Below are 16,953 nucleotides of genomic sequence, written 5' to 3'. Positions count from 1 at the left end.
TTCCTTCCCATGTACCAACATGTGTCGTAATGACAATAAAGAATCCTTGAATCCTTGAATCCTTGAATATGTCATCAACCCTGGGGTATTAAATGTTTTCCATGCTATTATAGTACATAGTATGTACAGCTAATAAATATTTTACTTTCTAAGGATTATATGGAAAATAACAGTCTTGCATGATCATTTTAGCTTTTCCTTTGCATTTATGTAACCTGTTCAGCTACAGAGAGCAATTAAACTTAATAATAATAATTAAACAACTGCAAGGGACAACTACTTGGCCACTCTTTCTTCTTTCAGTGAGGGTGAACAGTCCTAAATCAATGATGTTTCTGCCTTCATCCCCCCAGGTAACTTGTTGGTGATAGCTTTCGTCAGTTACTTTGGGGCCAAGCTCCACAGGCCAAAGATCATTGCAGTGGGCTGTGTATTGATGTCTATTGGCACCTTCATCATCGCTCTGCCTCACTTCATCATTGGACGGTGAGTAAAATAGCTTTATCGACCCGGCATATCGTTGACGCGGCATTAATGACTTCAGACTAGCTTTCCCCCGCAAAAATTTTGTGAGTAGCAGCTCAGGCTGGAGTTTGCTGTTAAGCTTATAACCGTTAAATGTTACACACAGCTATAAATATGAAACATCTGTGCGGTGGGTAGTGAACTCAACCCAAAACCCCTCGCCATGTCCGGTGGGATCACCAGCAGACCTGACGCAAGATGGTAGACTGCCTCAGGTGCCAGCCGCAGGTGAGTGTTTGCACCATAGACTGCATAAAGATGGAAGACACACAGCTCCTCTAAAGTGAAGGAAAAGCAAGTAGAGCTCCCCCTGGTGACTGGCTGCAGTATAGGTCATAAGCTCCACCCCCTCCAAGTTAGTGTATTGGGCCAAATACATGCCAAATAAATTTTGGTTTCTGTCACTTTAGGTAGTTAGTATAATACTGATGCATGTTCACATATCCATTTTTTTGATAAGTTTCATTTTAGAAGCTATGTAAACAGGATGTGACATCATGATCACTACAAGTTACCATGCCAACCACTCCACGGGTACAGTACTTAAATAAGTACAGTCCATAGTAGAGTATAATCCAACGTTTCTTTGTAACTGGTAGAGGTAGAGCAGAGCGCAGTATTAATTAAATAAAGATGCAAGTGAATTTGACAGAAGTGGGGGTGCCACCCATATCCGCGGGTATATACAAGGAAGTGGGGAAGTGTTGTCCATATTTATATACCGTCTATGGTTTGCACACATACGACTCTTGTGTAAACAGGAAAAGATGTTTGACTACACACCTCTCCTCCCCCCCAGGTTGTGAAAGCGAGTCCAACCTCTCTATGTGGATCTACGTGCTGCTGGGAAATGTCTTGCGGGGGATTGGAGAAACACCTGTTCAGCCTCTGGGGATCTCTTATATAGATGATTTTGCCACTGAGGAAAATGCCGCACTATATGTTGGTGAGATAAACGTTACCCTGTGGTAGTGAAAAAACACAAACTTTATCATCAATGCTCATGATCTACAAAATGGAATTTCAATTTTTACAGTTTCTACCTTTACGTAGTGTAGTGTTTATAAAAAAAATCATGTTTGCTTGGCAAACTTAATTCTAATTATTTTTAATGGCCGGTGAAATTTACTGCCATTAGAAATGTCAACTGCTGTCATAGCAACAAGTACTGTACTGTATATGCTCTGTAACCATCCTGTAAGAGGTCTGTTTCCATGTCAACAAGGAAACCCTGTTCATCAGATATACACTATATTACCAAAAGTATTCGCTCACCTGCCTTTACTCATTCTATGAACTGAAGTGCCATCCCATTCCTAACTCATAGAATTCAATATGATGTCGGTCCACCTTTTGCAGCTATTACAGCTTCAACTCTTCTGGGAAGACTGTCCACAAGGTTGAGGAGAGTGTTTATAGGAATTTTTGACCATTCTTCCAAAAGCGCATTGGTGAGGTCACACACTGATGTTGGTCGAGAAGGCCTGGCTCTCAGTCTCCGCTCTAATTCATCCCAAAGGTGTTCTATCGGGTTCAGGTCAGGACTCTGTGCAGGCCAGTCAAGTTCATCCACACCAGACTCTGTCATCCACGTCTTTATGGACCTTGCTTTGTGCACTGGTGCACAGTCATGTTGGAAGAGGAAGGGGCCCGCTCCAAACTGTTCCCACAAGGTTGGGAGCATGGAATTGTCCAAAATGTTTTGGTATCCTGAAGCATTCAATGTTCCTTTCACTGGAACTAAGGGGCCAAGCCCAGCTCCTGAAAAACAACCCCATACCATAATTCCTCCTCCACCAAATTTCACAGTTGGCACAATGCAATCTGAAATGTACCGTTCTCCTGGCAACCTCCAAACCCAGACTCGTCCATCAGATTGCCAGATGGAAAAGCGTGATTCATCACTCCAGAGAACGCGTCTCCACTGCTCTAGAGGCCAGTGGCGGCGTGCTTTACACCATTGCATCCGACGCCTTGCATTGCACTTGGTGATGTGTGGCTTGGCTGCAGCTGCTCGGCCATGAAAACCCATTCCATGAAGCTCTCTGCGTACTGTACTTGGGCTAATCTGAAGGTCACATGAAGTTTGTAGCTCTGTAGCAATTGACTGTGCAGAAAGTCGGCGACCTCTTTGCACTATGCGCTTCAGCATCCGCTGACCCCTCTCCGTCACTTTACGTGGCCTACCACTTCGTGGCTGAGTTGCTGTTTTTCCCAAACGCTTCCATTTTGTTATAATAGAGCTGACAGTTGACTGTGGAATATTTAGGAGCGAGGAAATTTCACGACTGGATTTGTTGCACAAGTGGCATCCTATGACAGTTCCACGCTGGAATTCACTGAGCTCCTGAGAGCGGCCCATTCTTTCACAAATGTCTTGTTTCACAGTCTGCATGCCTGAGTGCTTGAATTTATACACCTGGGGCCAGGCCAAGTGATTAGAACACCTGATTCTGATCATTTGAATGGGTGAGCGAATACTTTTGGTAATATAGTGTACAAATGGAGTGACGAAACCATGACACGTCACATGTGGTTTAGTAAATCTCCACCAACCAGGCACCAGCAGGAAGCTCAGCCTACTCCCAGCTCTTGTTGATGACAAATCCACACCATAGCAACAATATTAATAACTAAAGAGAAATTCCACAGATTGATGCAATTTAGACAATATCTTCATCAGTCATCCTAATCCTCTTTAACTTAAATCATATCATCAGTTCAAGAAACACAAAAAGTGCTATATCTTCAACAAATACTGAAAGCAACACTGTTGATGCTAATTGTGCACTAATACAAAAACTTGTTTTTAAAAGTGGCACGTGGCAAGTAAAGGAGGTAAAGACTGTGATGGTATTTTTAAAGCATGCAACCTTTAAGAAAATGAGCATTAGGCATGCATGGGATTAAACGTTGCGCTGAAGCTTACATGTGACAGCCTTCTTCAGAGCACATTACAGTAGCTGTGAAGCAGCAATAATGCCACGCTTGCAGAAAGCTCTGCCATGAGTTCTTCTCAAACATAAGCAAGGCAATAAATCTGTTATGTGTTCAGCAATAGCAGATCATGCGTATTAACCTGAAAAGCTCATGCTTACCCAGCAAACCCTTTCCAGACAAATTATAATTTAAAATACATGTATGTAGCGTTAACAAAATTGCATGTATATGTTGTGATGGAACATCTACATTATCTCAGCTCTCATCAGAGATAACTTAAGTCCTGACCTTTTTGTGTTTTTTTCTCGTGAACCATATCTCAGGTTGTGTGCAGACCATTTCGGTGGTTGGTCCTGTGTTTGGTTACCTCTTAGGCTCCCTTTGCGCCAAAATCTACGTGGACATTGGATTTGTAAAAATGGGTGAGTGTGAACACAAGCACGAAACACGAGCACATCAGACTCACACAGAATAAGTTGACGAAATCTTCAGGGTTTCCCATACTTACTCAGATTCAGCCACTCTTAGGCTACAAAGGTGCAGTGCAGCAGTAAAGCAACTAGCGGCTGAATATGGTTTCAGGATGGCAGATGCACAAAATTATGAACGCTGTTTTATGAATCTCATACAGAAGGGTACATTTACATGGACGATACGGATTAAGATCATCCTGACTAAAGATTCCAATTTAACTATTTACACGTACGCTAAATAAAGAGATTCGATTAGGCATATGGTTGGACGAGAACAAAAACATTGATCTGGAAAGTTTCTTTCCCATTACTTTATTGACACCACTGAAGTCATTCAATAAAAAAAAAAAAAAAAAAGATGTCCAAGACTGACCGAAATGATCCACATTTGCAGTGGTTCCCACATCGATTACAGATTTGCTTTTCTCGCTTGTTTGAACAACTTCCCATCTCAATTAGATTCCTTCTAAGGTAGTTACTGAGGCATTTTTACTTTTATTAGTTGAATACTAGCATCCTCGTAAATGCAGCAAGTGTGAAGAAAGCATGATTTTCCAATAGTATTATCTAGGTCTAAATGTAAAGAACCATACAGTTAATCACTGAATCAGTACTTTTAAATTAAGTCTATAGATAAGCCTTTTACTGAAATGCTTTGTTAACTACAAATATTTAATACTTTCCCCTACAGCTCACTTGATCTGAAGTATTTGTGAATCTGCATTCTCACAGAATATTGTTCTTTTATAAATCCCAGTGTGTCCAATGTGTGTTAAAAGCCATATGCATTGTTTATACATCGTCCTCCTGGCCCAAACGCTGAGGCACGATGTTATCAGACACAGCACCAAGTAAATCGCAGTCACTGTGTGCACAATTCAAGACTCAGAACAGGTGTACAGGATTAGCATCAATTAGCTAATGAAGGAGGCCAGCGGAGGGTGAAGAAGGACAAAGCCCTCTGCCAGGCAACAATCAGAATGAGAGCAACAGGGAGGAGAAAAAAGAAATGTACCAGCAGAGAGAACAGAGGAAAAAAGATATATTTTTTTAATAGATATTATTCCAAATGCATTATTGATTTAGTTTTTGCATTATGGACAGACAAATCTTTAACGAAGAAGAAGTCAGCTCAGAAACCAAAGACACAAAAAGAAAAAAGACACTGATTGGAACAAATGGCAACCCGTAGCACAAAGGATGCATATAATTTCAGAAATTGAGGCAATTACGGGAGTAGTTAAGTAGAATTCATTAGGATCTGAAGAGCCCGTTGATTGAAGTGTTAAAAAATGTCATCCACAGCATACCTTCCTATAAAATGGTCCGGCTAAAACATACAGCATGTGATAAGCCTTAAGTCACTGATATGTGCTCCCTATTTCAAGGAACCAACCTTTTACCTTCTGTATCCCCAACATAGAAACCATCACCATTACTCCATCAGATGCCCGCTGGGTGGGGGCCTGGTGGTTGGGCTACCTCATAGCTGGGGTAATCACTCTGCTTTCTGCCATCCCATTCTGGTTTCTGCCCCGCTCTCTACCCTTATCCGGGCCCCGGGTCCCAGAGAAGTGCACACCAGAGCAGACAAGTTTCATTAAAGACTCTCCCCTACTGAAGCAGAAGTATCAAGCAGATGAACATACTAGTTTTATAGAGATGGCTAAAGGTAAGGATGGATCTTGGACACAGATGCTTTCAGTGGTCACTGCAGTTATTGTTGTACATAAATCATGATGGACTGATTATTAGATCCCCTTGGAGTAGACATAAATAGGAAAAAACACATTTTAACAACTTAAAAGTGCCCTGTGGAGGTTTCTTGTGTACCCTGTAAAACATGTTGAAGTTAAATGCATCTTCTAGTAGCTGCAAAAATAATTTTTGAAAGAACGAAAGAAGAATGATTCAGACCATTTCTCATATACCATTGCCTTGATTGGCTTGTCAATCATTGTACATAAAAGTAAAAACTGGTAATTTCTCAGTGATTACCAAAACAAGATATTACTTTTTGTTTGGGGCGAAGTAGGACAATAATAGTAATTTTTTTGTGTTTAATGTGCATTTAATACACACATATTCTTTAATTATGACCTTGGCCCACGCCAGAGTTTGAGAAGTTCCTGATGTGCCAAAACTGCCAAAAATCCCAAAAAGAAGCAGAAAAGGAAAAAAAAAGTAGAAGCCAACATGGATAAATAAACATCCTTCGAACATTACGTCCAACTTTAAAGCTATGTCACATGCTTCTGAGTCACTGAGTTACCAATGGACAATTCCATCTGGATAAAGTGATGCTTCATAAATGGAGCAATGGAGACGTCTGGACGACAATATTCTGGACAGTATTGGTCATAGTTTTGGACTGTTGCAATAATAATAACACACATTTGCATAAAGCAAGCATATTTGTCCGCTCCCCTCTTGATCCCTTTGAGGTAAATTTAAAATGGATTAAGTTGTATTAACAATGGATACCATGCAATCAGTCACAATTAAATATTATAATTTACTGGCAGCCTGAATAATATTTAAAAAGTCTGCTTATGACTATTTCTTTTGCACGTAGTTGACTTATTAACAGTATATTAGGTTTAGGGACCTTAGCTACTTTGTTAGGTTAAAGCACCAAAATTACAAGGTTAGGTCTATAAAACAATCATGGTTTGGGTTCGTAGAAACCATTTCACATCATTAAACGTGTTACCAGGAACTTTTCCACTGTGCAACAAGCTTCTGACTGCCATGGCAAAGAGTCCTGCCCAGGCCAGGAGACTTTACATCCTCTTCATTCACCCCTATGTATGAGGTGGTTGCTACGATATGGGGATTGCATAAAAATGTCACTGTTCTCCTAGTAGCCAAAATACTCCACAGGCATTTTTCAAGTTTAAGGTATCCGCCTAGTGCAGCTGGAGCACTTTTATTACACCAAAGACTCACAGTTTCAAATTCCAAACATAGTGGCTTTAATTTGTCACAAGGCAATGTTTGTCCTCTTGGCGCTACTTCGCACATATAAAGGCAAACTTGATTTGAGTTGTAATTAGAGACTTGTCTCAGCGGTCACTCTTACATGAAGGCATATTTTGAGATGTGTGTGTGTGTTTCAGATCACATTTTAATCCCTCCACAGACTTTATCCCAACCCTGCGGACTCTGCTGGCACACCCCGTGTACCTGATCTACCTGTGCGTGACAATCATTCAGCTGAACTCTCTCATTGGCATGGTCACTTACAAGCCCAAGTACATTGAGCAGCACTTCAGGCAGTCTGCTTCAAAGGCCAACTTTCTAATGGGTACGGTACATATGTCATCAATATTGCACTCTATCATATAAATTATTTTGTATTACAGACTGGGAACTCATCAGACAACAGAACCCAGGAATGCTTTTCTACTTGCTCCATGTTGTGAGGGAGAAAGAGCTCTTGGATGTGCCTAGTTTGCTCAAATTAACTCTTGTGTCAAGTGTATACAGAACATTACAGGGTTCATTACAGATTCATGGGGTTTATTTCCATTCAGCATTTTTGCCCTAGTTTTTACATTTGCAAAGTGAAGCGGAAACGGACCTTCAGAGCGCAGATATTGTTAAAGAAAGGAGATCTGGGTTAGCTATATTCTGGTCCAACCTATTTAAGCTAACTGCAACAGCTGCACAGACTGAAGCTTTGTGAATATGAAAACTGCTTTGAACATGAAATAAAATATTTAATGAAGTTCAGAGCATAAAGTGAAAATATCTAGGTTCATGTGATCTCATCAAGGCAAACGCCTGCGCACATCAGATGGCCGCATATGAAAGAGAATGTAATATTACCGACCAGATCTAATAGCGTGGGTATAGATAAAAGACCATGTCTGAAAGTATAAGACAAGAAAATATGTTTAAAAAAAAAAAGGCGGGGTTCTTTTTGATCAAAGGCAACACGGAACGGGTGTAGTCTTGTTTTTATGGAAGCATCTCAGTAATTAAGATGCACGCTAGTACTAGCGAGTGATCATACGTTTTGCTGTTTTTCCTAATCGCAGGGGTGATCAATATACCCGCCGTGGCACTGGGGATGTTTTCTGGAGGTCTCCTGATGAAAAGGCTGAAGCTGAACATCATGGGAGCAGCCAGGTTTGCCTTTGGCACATCTCTGATTGGTTACATCCTGTCACTGTTTTTCTTCGCGATGAGCTGCGAGAATGCCAAGGTAGCCGGGGTGACACTTTCTTACAACAGGTGAGTCACAAATAATCGTATGGTGTGTTAGGGCTAGTGACTGCTGGCTATCGTCTCAAATGCAGAGGTTTGTTATTCTGAATCTAGTTAACACAGTACAGTTAAGCTTGTTACATACTCAACATGAACCCAGACATTTGTTCTCTCTCCCCAACTTGAGAAAACGAACAAATTTCTCTGTTCTTGCGGAGTATGTAACTGCCTTTAGAAAGCTACTAGCCATAAGATGACAGCAATATGTTCTGTTTATAATAATTCAGACTTAGGAGAATCAGCACTAAGTGATGTAGATGTGTATGTATAGATGTGGCACCAAACAAACAGGAAGATGCCAAATGGTGTTAACACAGGCAACCAGCAGCTAATCAAATATTTAAACCCGGGAAGAAATATTACAAACAGTAAAAATCCTCTGGGTGCACTGAGGTGTTGAAACTGAGGTATAACAGTGGACGCAACAGCAGCGACACTGCTGACAAAAAAACTAAATTAAGCAGCCAAGGTGCTAATTAACCTACAGTGAATACACAGAAGCTGACACACACAAGTAAAACCTAACACTGCATGCGGTTAATGAAATATTACATTTCCGACTGTTCAATAATGCTCTATTTAATTAGATAAATGTGCGAGCACTACACTGGGATCGACTATCTTTCGAGAAAAAGATGAATAGAAAACATTTAATAATGTTAGCATACGTAATTTCTTTAAAGCCTCTCTGCTCTGCATATGTATAACTCCATTACCGCACTAGGTCAAACAGACACATAGACATGCAGCTCTTTAACCTCCATGATGGCTTGCTGGTGGGCTATGCACAGATTGGAGCCTAGAAACATCCTGAAACAAGAAAACAAGAGCATGCATGCAGAGGGCAAGGGCTCTACAGATAAAAACACCACCACACATTTTGATTGAGATCGATTACTTTGGTATGACTCCATACCTGTTATGCAATGAAACAATATATTTACTTAACATACAGACAGATACAAGTACAGTATGTATTGGCATAATACATATTTGTCTCTCAGTTGCACCTCTTCTTTTGCCCTCTTTCTTCCAGCATGGATGTGATATCGTATGATAAACACTCAGTGTTCGCATCCTGCAACTCAGACTGCTTTTGCTCATCGAGTGACTGGGACCCAGTGTGTGGAGAGAATGGTATCACATACGTTTCTCCATGTCTCGCTGGCTGCAGCACCTCTGCTGGCTCAGGGAAAAACACAGTAGGTTGACAAGTGACTACTAAACACCTTCACAGTGTGCTGGCTGCGGGAGAATGTCAAACTGTCTCACTAGCCTACTATGTCTGGCTCTGAACAAGAATACACGCCTGTGACTGAACTTGTGTATGTTTAGTTAGGCACACTTTTGTTAGGTCTGCCTAGTCAGCCTTAAAAAACAATCGTGTATGCTATATATATGCATACACCGATCAACCACAACCAAAAAAAATAAATAAATAAAATACACTGACAGGAGAGGTAAATAACACTGACACTCTTGTGACAATTCAATGTTCTGCTGGGAAACTTTTTTACCTGGCATTCGTGTGGATGTTACTGACATGTACCACCCACCTAGACCAGACCAGGCACCATAGCAATTACATTCCTTGATGGCAGCAGCCATCCCCAGCAGGATGCAGCCTGACACAGGCACACACACAAAAAACGGTTTAGGAACAACTAAAAAATCATGAAGAACAGCAAAAGGTGTTGACCTGGCCTCCAAATTCACTAGATCCCAAAATAATCAAGTATCTGTAGGATGCACTGGACCAAGCCTGAACCACAGAGACCCTTCCCCTCAACCCAAAGGCCCCCACTAACAACATCCTGTTGCCTGTTTTGGAGGCACAAGGAAGACTTACACAAGTCATAATGTTATGCCTGATCAGTGTATATATTCCTAACCAACACACTGGCACCCATTCAGGGGGCATTCATTTACAATCCCTCAGTCTCCCTCAGATCAGATGTTCTGTTACATACCAAATAGATGCTTAAATACAGGAAAACGTTGCTACCGAGTAGTTTCGGCGTTATCTAATTTTCTATTCCCTTTGTAGCTTAAGTGAGTGGTATGAAAGTCTGTGTCAGATGTGGTCAAGTAATCAGACCAAAGTGTTCTTTGTTTCACATCATCATTTCTCCTTGAATAGATGAAAAAAAAATCTCAGCAGCAATTCAGAGATCTGGAACCAGTCTACGCCAGGCGTTAATGCGCATTGTTGGCTTTTATTGTTTAATTGATTATTGGTGTTGGCAGGGCACCGCGGATCCCGAAAACAATAGTTTTAGCAGAGATTTTCGTGGTAATCCACTGTTGGTGTGTTGAACCCAAGTTATTACAAGGAAACACTTGTGGCATTATCACAAAAAATACGAACACTGCCAAGACATCTGAAAAATCCTTGTTAGTGATTTTATTCTACAGATAAGAAGCAAACGTCTCCCAGTTTACATTTCATGTTTTGCTGCAGTGTTAGTGATTCGGACTTTGTGAAATGCTAAATCTCTGTGCCTTAAAATGCAAAGAAATTATGCACTGGGAACTATCACACCACACAACTCCACTGGTATGAACTGTATGTGTGTATTTTGTATTTCTGTGTATATGAATGTGTCATTGTCCTGCTTGACGTGGTCGTGTGTGTGCGACTATGCGTGTCTCTCCAGGTCTTCTCTAACTGTAGCTGTGTCGGTGTGGCTGGTAACTTTACGGCCAGTACAGGTCAGTGCCCTCACAAGGACGACTGCGACAGGATGTTCCCGTACTTCCTGGCTCTCTCTGTCATCACTTCCTTCATCATCTCTCTTGGGGGGACACCAGGCTACATGTTTCTCATCAGGTTAGACAATTAAATTGATTCAAAGAAGACTCTGAAGTAACTAAATTACAATTCCTCACGTTGTATTAATCTGTTGATGTCCTCTCGCCCATTATGTCAATTGCATGGCCCTGTTTTTATAACTGATCCAACTTTGCTTGATGCATCTCTGTGATATTTTGGCACACGGCTGGGAGGTTTGTTCTAAAGAGGCAGCACAAATTGTCTTGTGAGTATTTCAGTGGGAAACAGAGGCTTTGTTGAGAAAAAGCAGATTAGAGCAGGCAGCAGCCATCGGTCTGTAGATGTAGTCAAAGGAACATTCACATGCTTATTGATGATTTAATTAGATGTCAACTAATCCTTCAAGCTGTACACAGTATCTAATAAATCCTGTTTTATTGTTTGTGTGCCCACATACTGTCTGCAGCCGTGACCAGAAGCACTATGCTGTGGGGTTTTCTGTCTGTATGCACTGCATTTACATACATCCCACAGTCAGGAATGTGATATCTCAGGAATGCGTCTGTGGAATTTCTACAAATTTGGCGCAAATTCTCGCTTACACCGATCAGCCACAACATTAAAACCACTGACAGGAGTAAGTGAATAACATTGACCATCTTGTGACAATTCAGTGTTCTGCTGGGAAACGTTTGGACCTGGCATTAATGTGGATGTTACTTAGACATGTACCACCCACCTAGACCAGACCAGGTACCCCCACCCTATAGCAATGACACTCCTTGATGGCAGCAGCCTTCCCCAGCAGGATGCAGTCTGACACAGACACACACACAAAAACGGTTTAGGAACAACTAAAAAAATATATGAAAAACAGCACAAGGTGTTGACCTGGCCTCCAAATTCACTAGATCCCAAACTGATCAAGTATCTGTGGGACACACTGGAGCAAGCCTGATCCACAGAGGCCCCTCCCCTCAACCCATAGGACCCAAAGGCCCCCACTAACAACATCCTGACACCACAGGACACCCTCAGAAGGCCCATGTCCATTCTCTGATGAGTCACAACTGTTTTGGAGGCACAAGGAAGACCTACACAATATTACGAAGGTGGTCATAATGTTATACCTGATTGGTGTTAAGATGAACTGATTTAAGTTCGGGGGTCCAAAGTCTAAGGTCACTATGAGCTCACAAAAGATGTTGGCTTTTGGCTTATTAACTCAACTCATAAAATCTCATTTAGATGCAATGATGACGTGTTTCCCACCCACCCGTATTTATCCACTTGTGATTGGATCACTCAGGATGCATGTTAATCTGAACAGGGCCTCTGTGACCTTCCAAAACACGCTTCAGGCCTTAACTCAACACATCCTTTGCTAAACATGAGAAAATGTCAGACAATCGCAGGCTAATGACATTATATTCCTTCAGTATTCAAAGTATTCACTACATCAAGTACAACATATGAATCTGGTCAGACATGTGAGTAAACTACAACTTGACTGGTTGGCAGAGGGATACCACCACAAAGTGGTAATTCTAGTTTCTGTGCGACAGCGTGACTCATTAAAATTCTGTACAGGCCCTACAGTCACGACGTGACATTTGTGATTTATGGCCCGTATTACGTCAGAGCAAGAATGAGGTCGAGGGCCGACAGATATCATGAATGCGCTCTGTGGCAGTCGCTAGAGACTGATTCTACTCGGGCCTGCCTCATCTCAAACAAGCCTCGTGACTTTAATGCTGCATTCCAGAAAGCTGGGATGTCGGATTTATCCCACTTGGAGTGGACTAGATGCGACCTCAAAGCGTTCCAGGAGAACGAAGTTAGAACATAAACAACAAACATGGCCGACCGCGATAAGATAATATTTGTTTTGTTTCTGAAGTTACTGACAATGATGGAAATTGAAGTCTCCCAAAGTATTTCCACCAGCAGTAGGTAATATACTTCTCTCTGTGCAACATATCCTCACGCAAAAGTCATATTGTGTAATATGATGATATCTAGTATGACCAAAAAAAATGATAAATGCACTTTATAGTCTAGTAAATTATGTTTTAACATTCACAGTGTGCACCTCCATGGGTGCCGCCATTGTTCTGTGACATCAGGCTGCAGCATCTCAGTGACGTCGGGGTAGATCAATTGGCCCCAAATTCGCTAGTAGGACCTCCGCCTTCAAGAGGTCTGACCTCCTACTAGGAAAAATGGTCTGGAAGTTTTCTTTAACGCAGCATTAGCTGAGAACAGACTCCCGCGACCATGCCTGCTTCTTGCGCAACGTGAATTGGTGATTTAAGATTCAATTACTCGGGTCAAATGCGCAGTTGTGTGCTGTGGCAGCAGCTGAAACATCAGTAAATCAACCTGCAACAATTCATGAATTAAGGATTTTTACAGTAGTCGTTGGCTATCAGGACACGTACTATGATAATGACTCTGCATGCTCTGATTCGAGCAGGGCTGTGCAATGAAATCAGTCATGTGCAAATAATACCCGGCTGCCACAAAAGAATCATTCACTACTTAACACATCAGACTGGTATGATATGATATGACTCACTGTTCTGTTGTTGATGTGGCTGATGGAGGATTATCAGGCTGTCCTGTGTGTCACTGCCTCCTTTCCGCCTTTCTTTTTTAGATAAATTACCATTTCAGGCTTTATTCTTCAGGTGGTGCGAATGATGTGTCACATTTTACAACATTTTGTGACCGTTCGTGACGGTAGATGCAGGAATAGAATGTGTTTAGACAATTATTATATTTTTGCCGCTTGTATCATCATTGCACAAACCTCTGCTTCCAGCCCCAGAATTAAGGCTGTGTGCTCAGCTCTGCCGTTCAGACAATAATACCATTTCCTGGAGAAGCTTCTAAGCATTTGTTGTCATCATGTGTTTGGCACTGCCTTTTCAGAGTGGACCTCAGACCAGTGATGTGACGGGCGAACAGAGAATTTATTATCCTCCACAGAGCTCTGGTTTACTTCCAACTTTGCCAGTCCTATCTTGCACATTGCAATGCTGCACACACTCTATATACGTGCCAAAATAGCTAAGGTGCACTTGCTGGGTAATTTAACTATTGATCTACAGATTCAGCTTTAATTTGGGCTATATATCCATCGGCACAATGTTACAAATCTCCTTTATAGCCCACAAATGTCATGCCGTTGCAGGGTCTGTAGTAGCTATTGAGTTAGCCCTTCAGTAACATATTCAGACATTTTTTAATATATAATTTGTCACTTTGATTAACTTACTTTCGAAGAAAAGGCAAACTTTTTAAAAAAAAATTATTTTTGCGATAGGTTGTTTACTTTCCGCTTCTCGTCACAGACCTCACGTCTGCCTTCAAGGAATCATGGGAAGGGAATATTTTTTTTTGACTTCCTCAAGAATCAAAGCCTTCAGACACAATTGTTTGGAGCCATTAAAGCTGACTTACAGTCACTAGCAGTGGCTATTTGTGTGGGTCTTTGTCTGTTATAAACACCGGCTTTGTTGAACAAATTCTCTAAAAATAGTCAGTTGAAATGATCAAATGAGATTTGCTGGCCGTCCTGAAGGCAAATCCCTGGTCCGTATCTCACAAATGAGGTCAGGGAGACTGCCGAGTGCAACTACAAAGTGAAAAACAGCTACTGCAGGCTTGCGCTGGTAATGAGAGCCGTGATAATTCTACGAACAAAGCACACTCTGGTGAGTTAAGTCAAAAAAGATTATTAATAAATAAAAATACAAGTGTGCTGTTCAGCAGGTATTTCAGAGCTTTGCTGTCCAAGACTGGATGATGACTTTTCTTAATGTAAGAAATCATTCAGCTGCAAGAAGCTGCTGCAGAATTCTTCGTTTGTCTGAGTCAGTGTGTTGTTGTGAATGAGAATAAATGAACTGATGGCTGAACGGTTGAAACGATGAAGTCATCCTTCATTCATTTAGGATGGTTACAAGCTCTTCTGATGCAAACGAAGTGAATCCGTCCCACTCACGTTTCTCAAGGGGATTGTATTCTCACGTGGTATTCTCTAACTTCATTGGTAAAAGGCATTTAAATAAGATGCGAGCATTACAGGGATACAGCGTGATATGTTGGTAAGGGGTCAAGCTTCAAATGCCCTGATGATCAACACTTTGGCTAGCTAAAGACTGTAATTTCTCAAAGGTAATAGGGTCAAATAGAAAATCGCCTGTAGTATGAGGCACCTCTGTGTGGCTAATCGTCCAAATTAACTCACGGGAGGGTTAACTTGAAGCTGCAACTCGAAATGCATTTCAAGTTGTTTTGGATTCAGTCTTTTGTGATTGCTTGTTGAGAGTTGAGAATAGTCATGGGCTAGATGCAAGAATAACTCCCAGGTCCCTCTTTACAATACATGGGATTCCTATATATAATGTGGCATATTGGAGTTTTCCAACTGAGTGTGACTAATGTGCACAAAACTGCTATGTTTTAAAGAAAATACATGACACAACTTTGTTAATAAAATACTAATATTGTAGGATTGGGCTGTAGGCACTACTGCTACTACTACTCTACTGCAGTACACAGGTGGCCCAGTTCAAAATCATGTAACACGAACAAGTCATAGAATCTTCTGCACAACAGCACCCTCTGCTGGCTAACGTTCAACTTTACACATTGATTGTGTGACCTAATTTTGTTGCTCTGCCCTTTTCTCTCCGGGTATCACCACTTCTTGCGAGATTGTTAAAGGAGTTGTACCTGCAAATGACACGCGAACATGTAAACACAGATATCCTAAAGCCAGGGCAGCAGATCTTGTTGGAATGCAATGGCCCGACAAGATTGAAATGTGTCGAGGCCTCCGTTTTGCATTCTATTCTAGTCTATTTTAATGTCTACACTGGGATTCCTTCACTTATCTGTTGATTTTCAGAGATGTAATTTCAGGAAGGCCGGTTGCCCTAAGAACAGTAAAAGTAACAAGTTTGGATTCACAGTTTTCCCACAAAACACGTGTAAGGCATGACATGTCTGTATTTTCTACCTCAAGACATTCATCAGTGTTTCTTTAAGTGTGAAACATCCATTGATTACACGTTGTGTTTACAGTGGTTTGATTCAACACGAGGTCACTACTGAATTACTTCAGTAGTGACAAGAGTTTATCTTTTTTTAAGGAGTAAAAATGGAACTAAAAAAAAAAATTCCACATTTTTCTTCATGCAGGTGTATCAAGCCACAGCTGAAATCTTTGGCTCTGGGTTTTCACGCTTTGGCAACGCGCACTCTCGGTGAGTCCCTTTCCAAATCCATCCTTTCGCGGACAGGCCACTCAGGGCTGAAATAAATTTCCCCGTAATTTGCACACGAAGACGCAGTAAATCTGCTATTAACCGTGAGAAATGTGAAAATACGTTTGTGCTTCCACAGCCGGGATCCCTGCACCCATCTACTTCGGCGCAATCATCGACACCACATGTCTAAAATGGGGTCAGAAGAGGTGTGGAGGCATTGGAGCGTGCAGAATCTACAACACGACTGCCTACAGGTAGCACTCAGACTATTTATTATTTCTGTGGCAGCGTCATATTGTATTTTATATTGCAATTTCCTCGTGCAATACATATATATAAATGTGTGTGTATAGTGAATTATGTTGATAATATAGCCTGACCTAGCCACAGAGATAAATTATTATCAGAATACGAGTCTTGGTGAAGATGGAAAAATGTCCCATCAAAACACTGATATCCAGATGCCCCGTGGTAGTGACAGCTGTGCCCTCAAACTATTATTAAAGCATCATTAAATAGAAGCTAGTTAGCCTAGCCACATGTTCTGATATGGTTCAGTCACATGTTGAGCCATTCTTGGGTGTAAATTGCAGCATCTGTCAGTCACCATTTCACCTCTCCATCTCGTTTGATCAAATAGCCTCTACTTACCATCACTCCTTTCTTTTTGTCCATATACTTCTCCCCACCT

The 16,953-nt window shown here is 41.3% G+C and overlaps 1 protein-coding gene across 1 annotated transcript in view; it reads left to right on the top strand.

Moving 5' to 3' along the window:
* LOC311498490 (solute carrier organic anion transporter family member 1C1-like) overlaps positions 1–16,953 on the top strand; it is a 28,159-nt gene that overhangs the window by 10,834 nt on the left and 372 nt on the right. Inside the window, exons 3-13 of the mRNA XM_084559112.1 lie at positions 354–486; positions 632–753; positions 1,325–1,471; positions 3,789–3,887; positions 5,362–5,610; positions 7,081–7,245; positions 7,982–8,177; positions 9,247–9,412; positions 10,868–11,040; positions 16,195–16,259; positions 16,399–16,516. Of these exons, the coding sequence (XP_084415238.1) occupies positions 354–486; positions 632–753; positions 1,325–1,471; positions 3,789–3,887; positions 5,362–5,610; positions 7,081–7,245; positions 7,982–8,177; positions 9,247–9,412; positions 10,868–11,040; positions 16,195–16,259; positions 16,399–16,516 (1,633 nt within the window). The remainder of the gene's footprint in view (positions 1–353; positions 487–631; positions 754–1,324; positions 1,472–3,788; positions 3,888–5,361; positions 5,611–7,080; positions 7,246–7,981; positions 8,178–9,246; positions 9,413–10,867; positions 11,041–16,194; positions 16,260–16,398; positions 16,517–16,953) is intronic.

The sequence above is a fragment of the Chelon labrosus genome (genome assembly GCF_963514085.1).
Source record: "Chelon labrosus genome assembly, chromosome: 13".
NCBI lineage: Eukaryota > Metazoa > Chordata > Actinopteri > Mugiliformes > Mugilidae > Chelon > Chelon labrosus.
The sequence above is the reverse complement of the archived record's forward strand: the minus strand, read 5'-3'. Positions and strand labels throughout refer to the sequence as shown.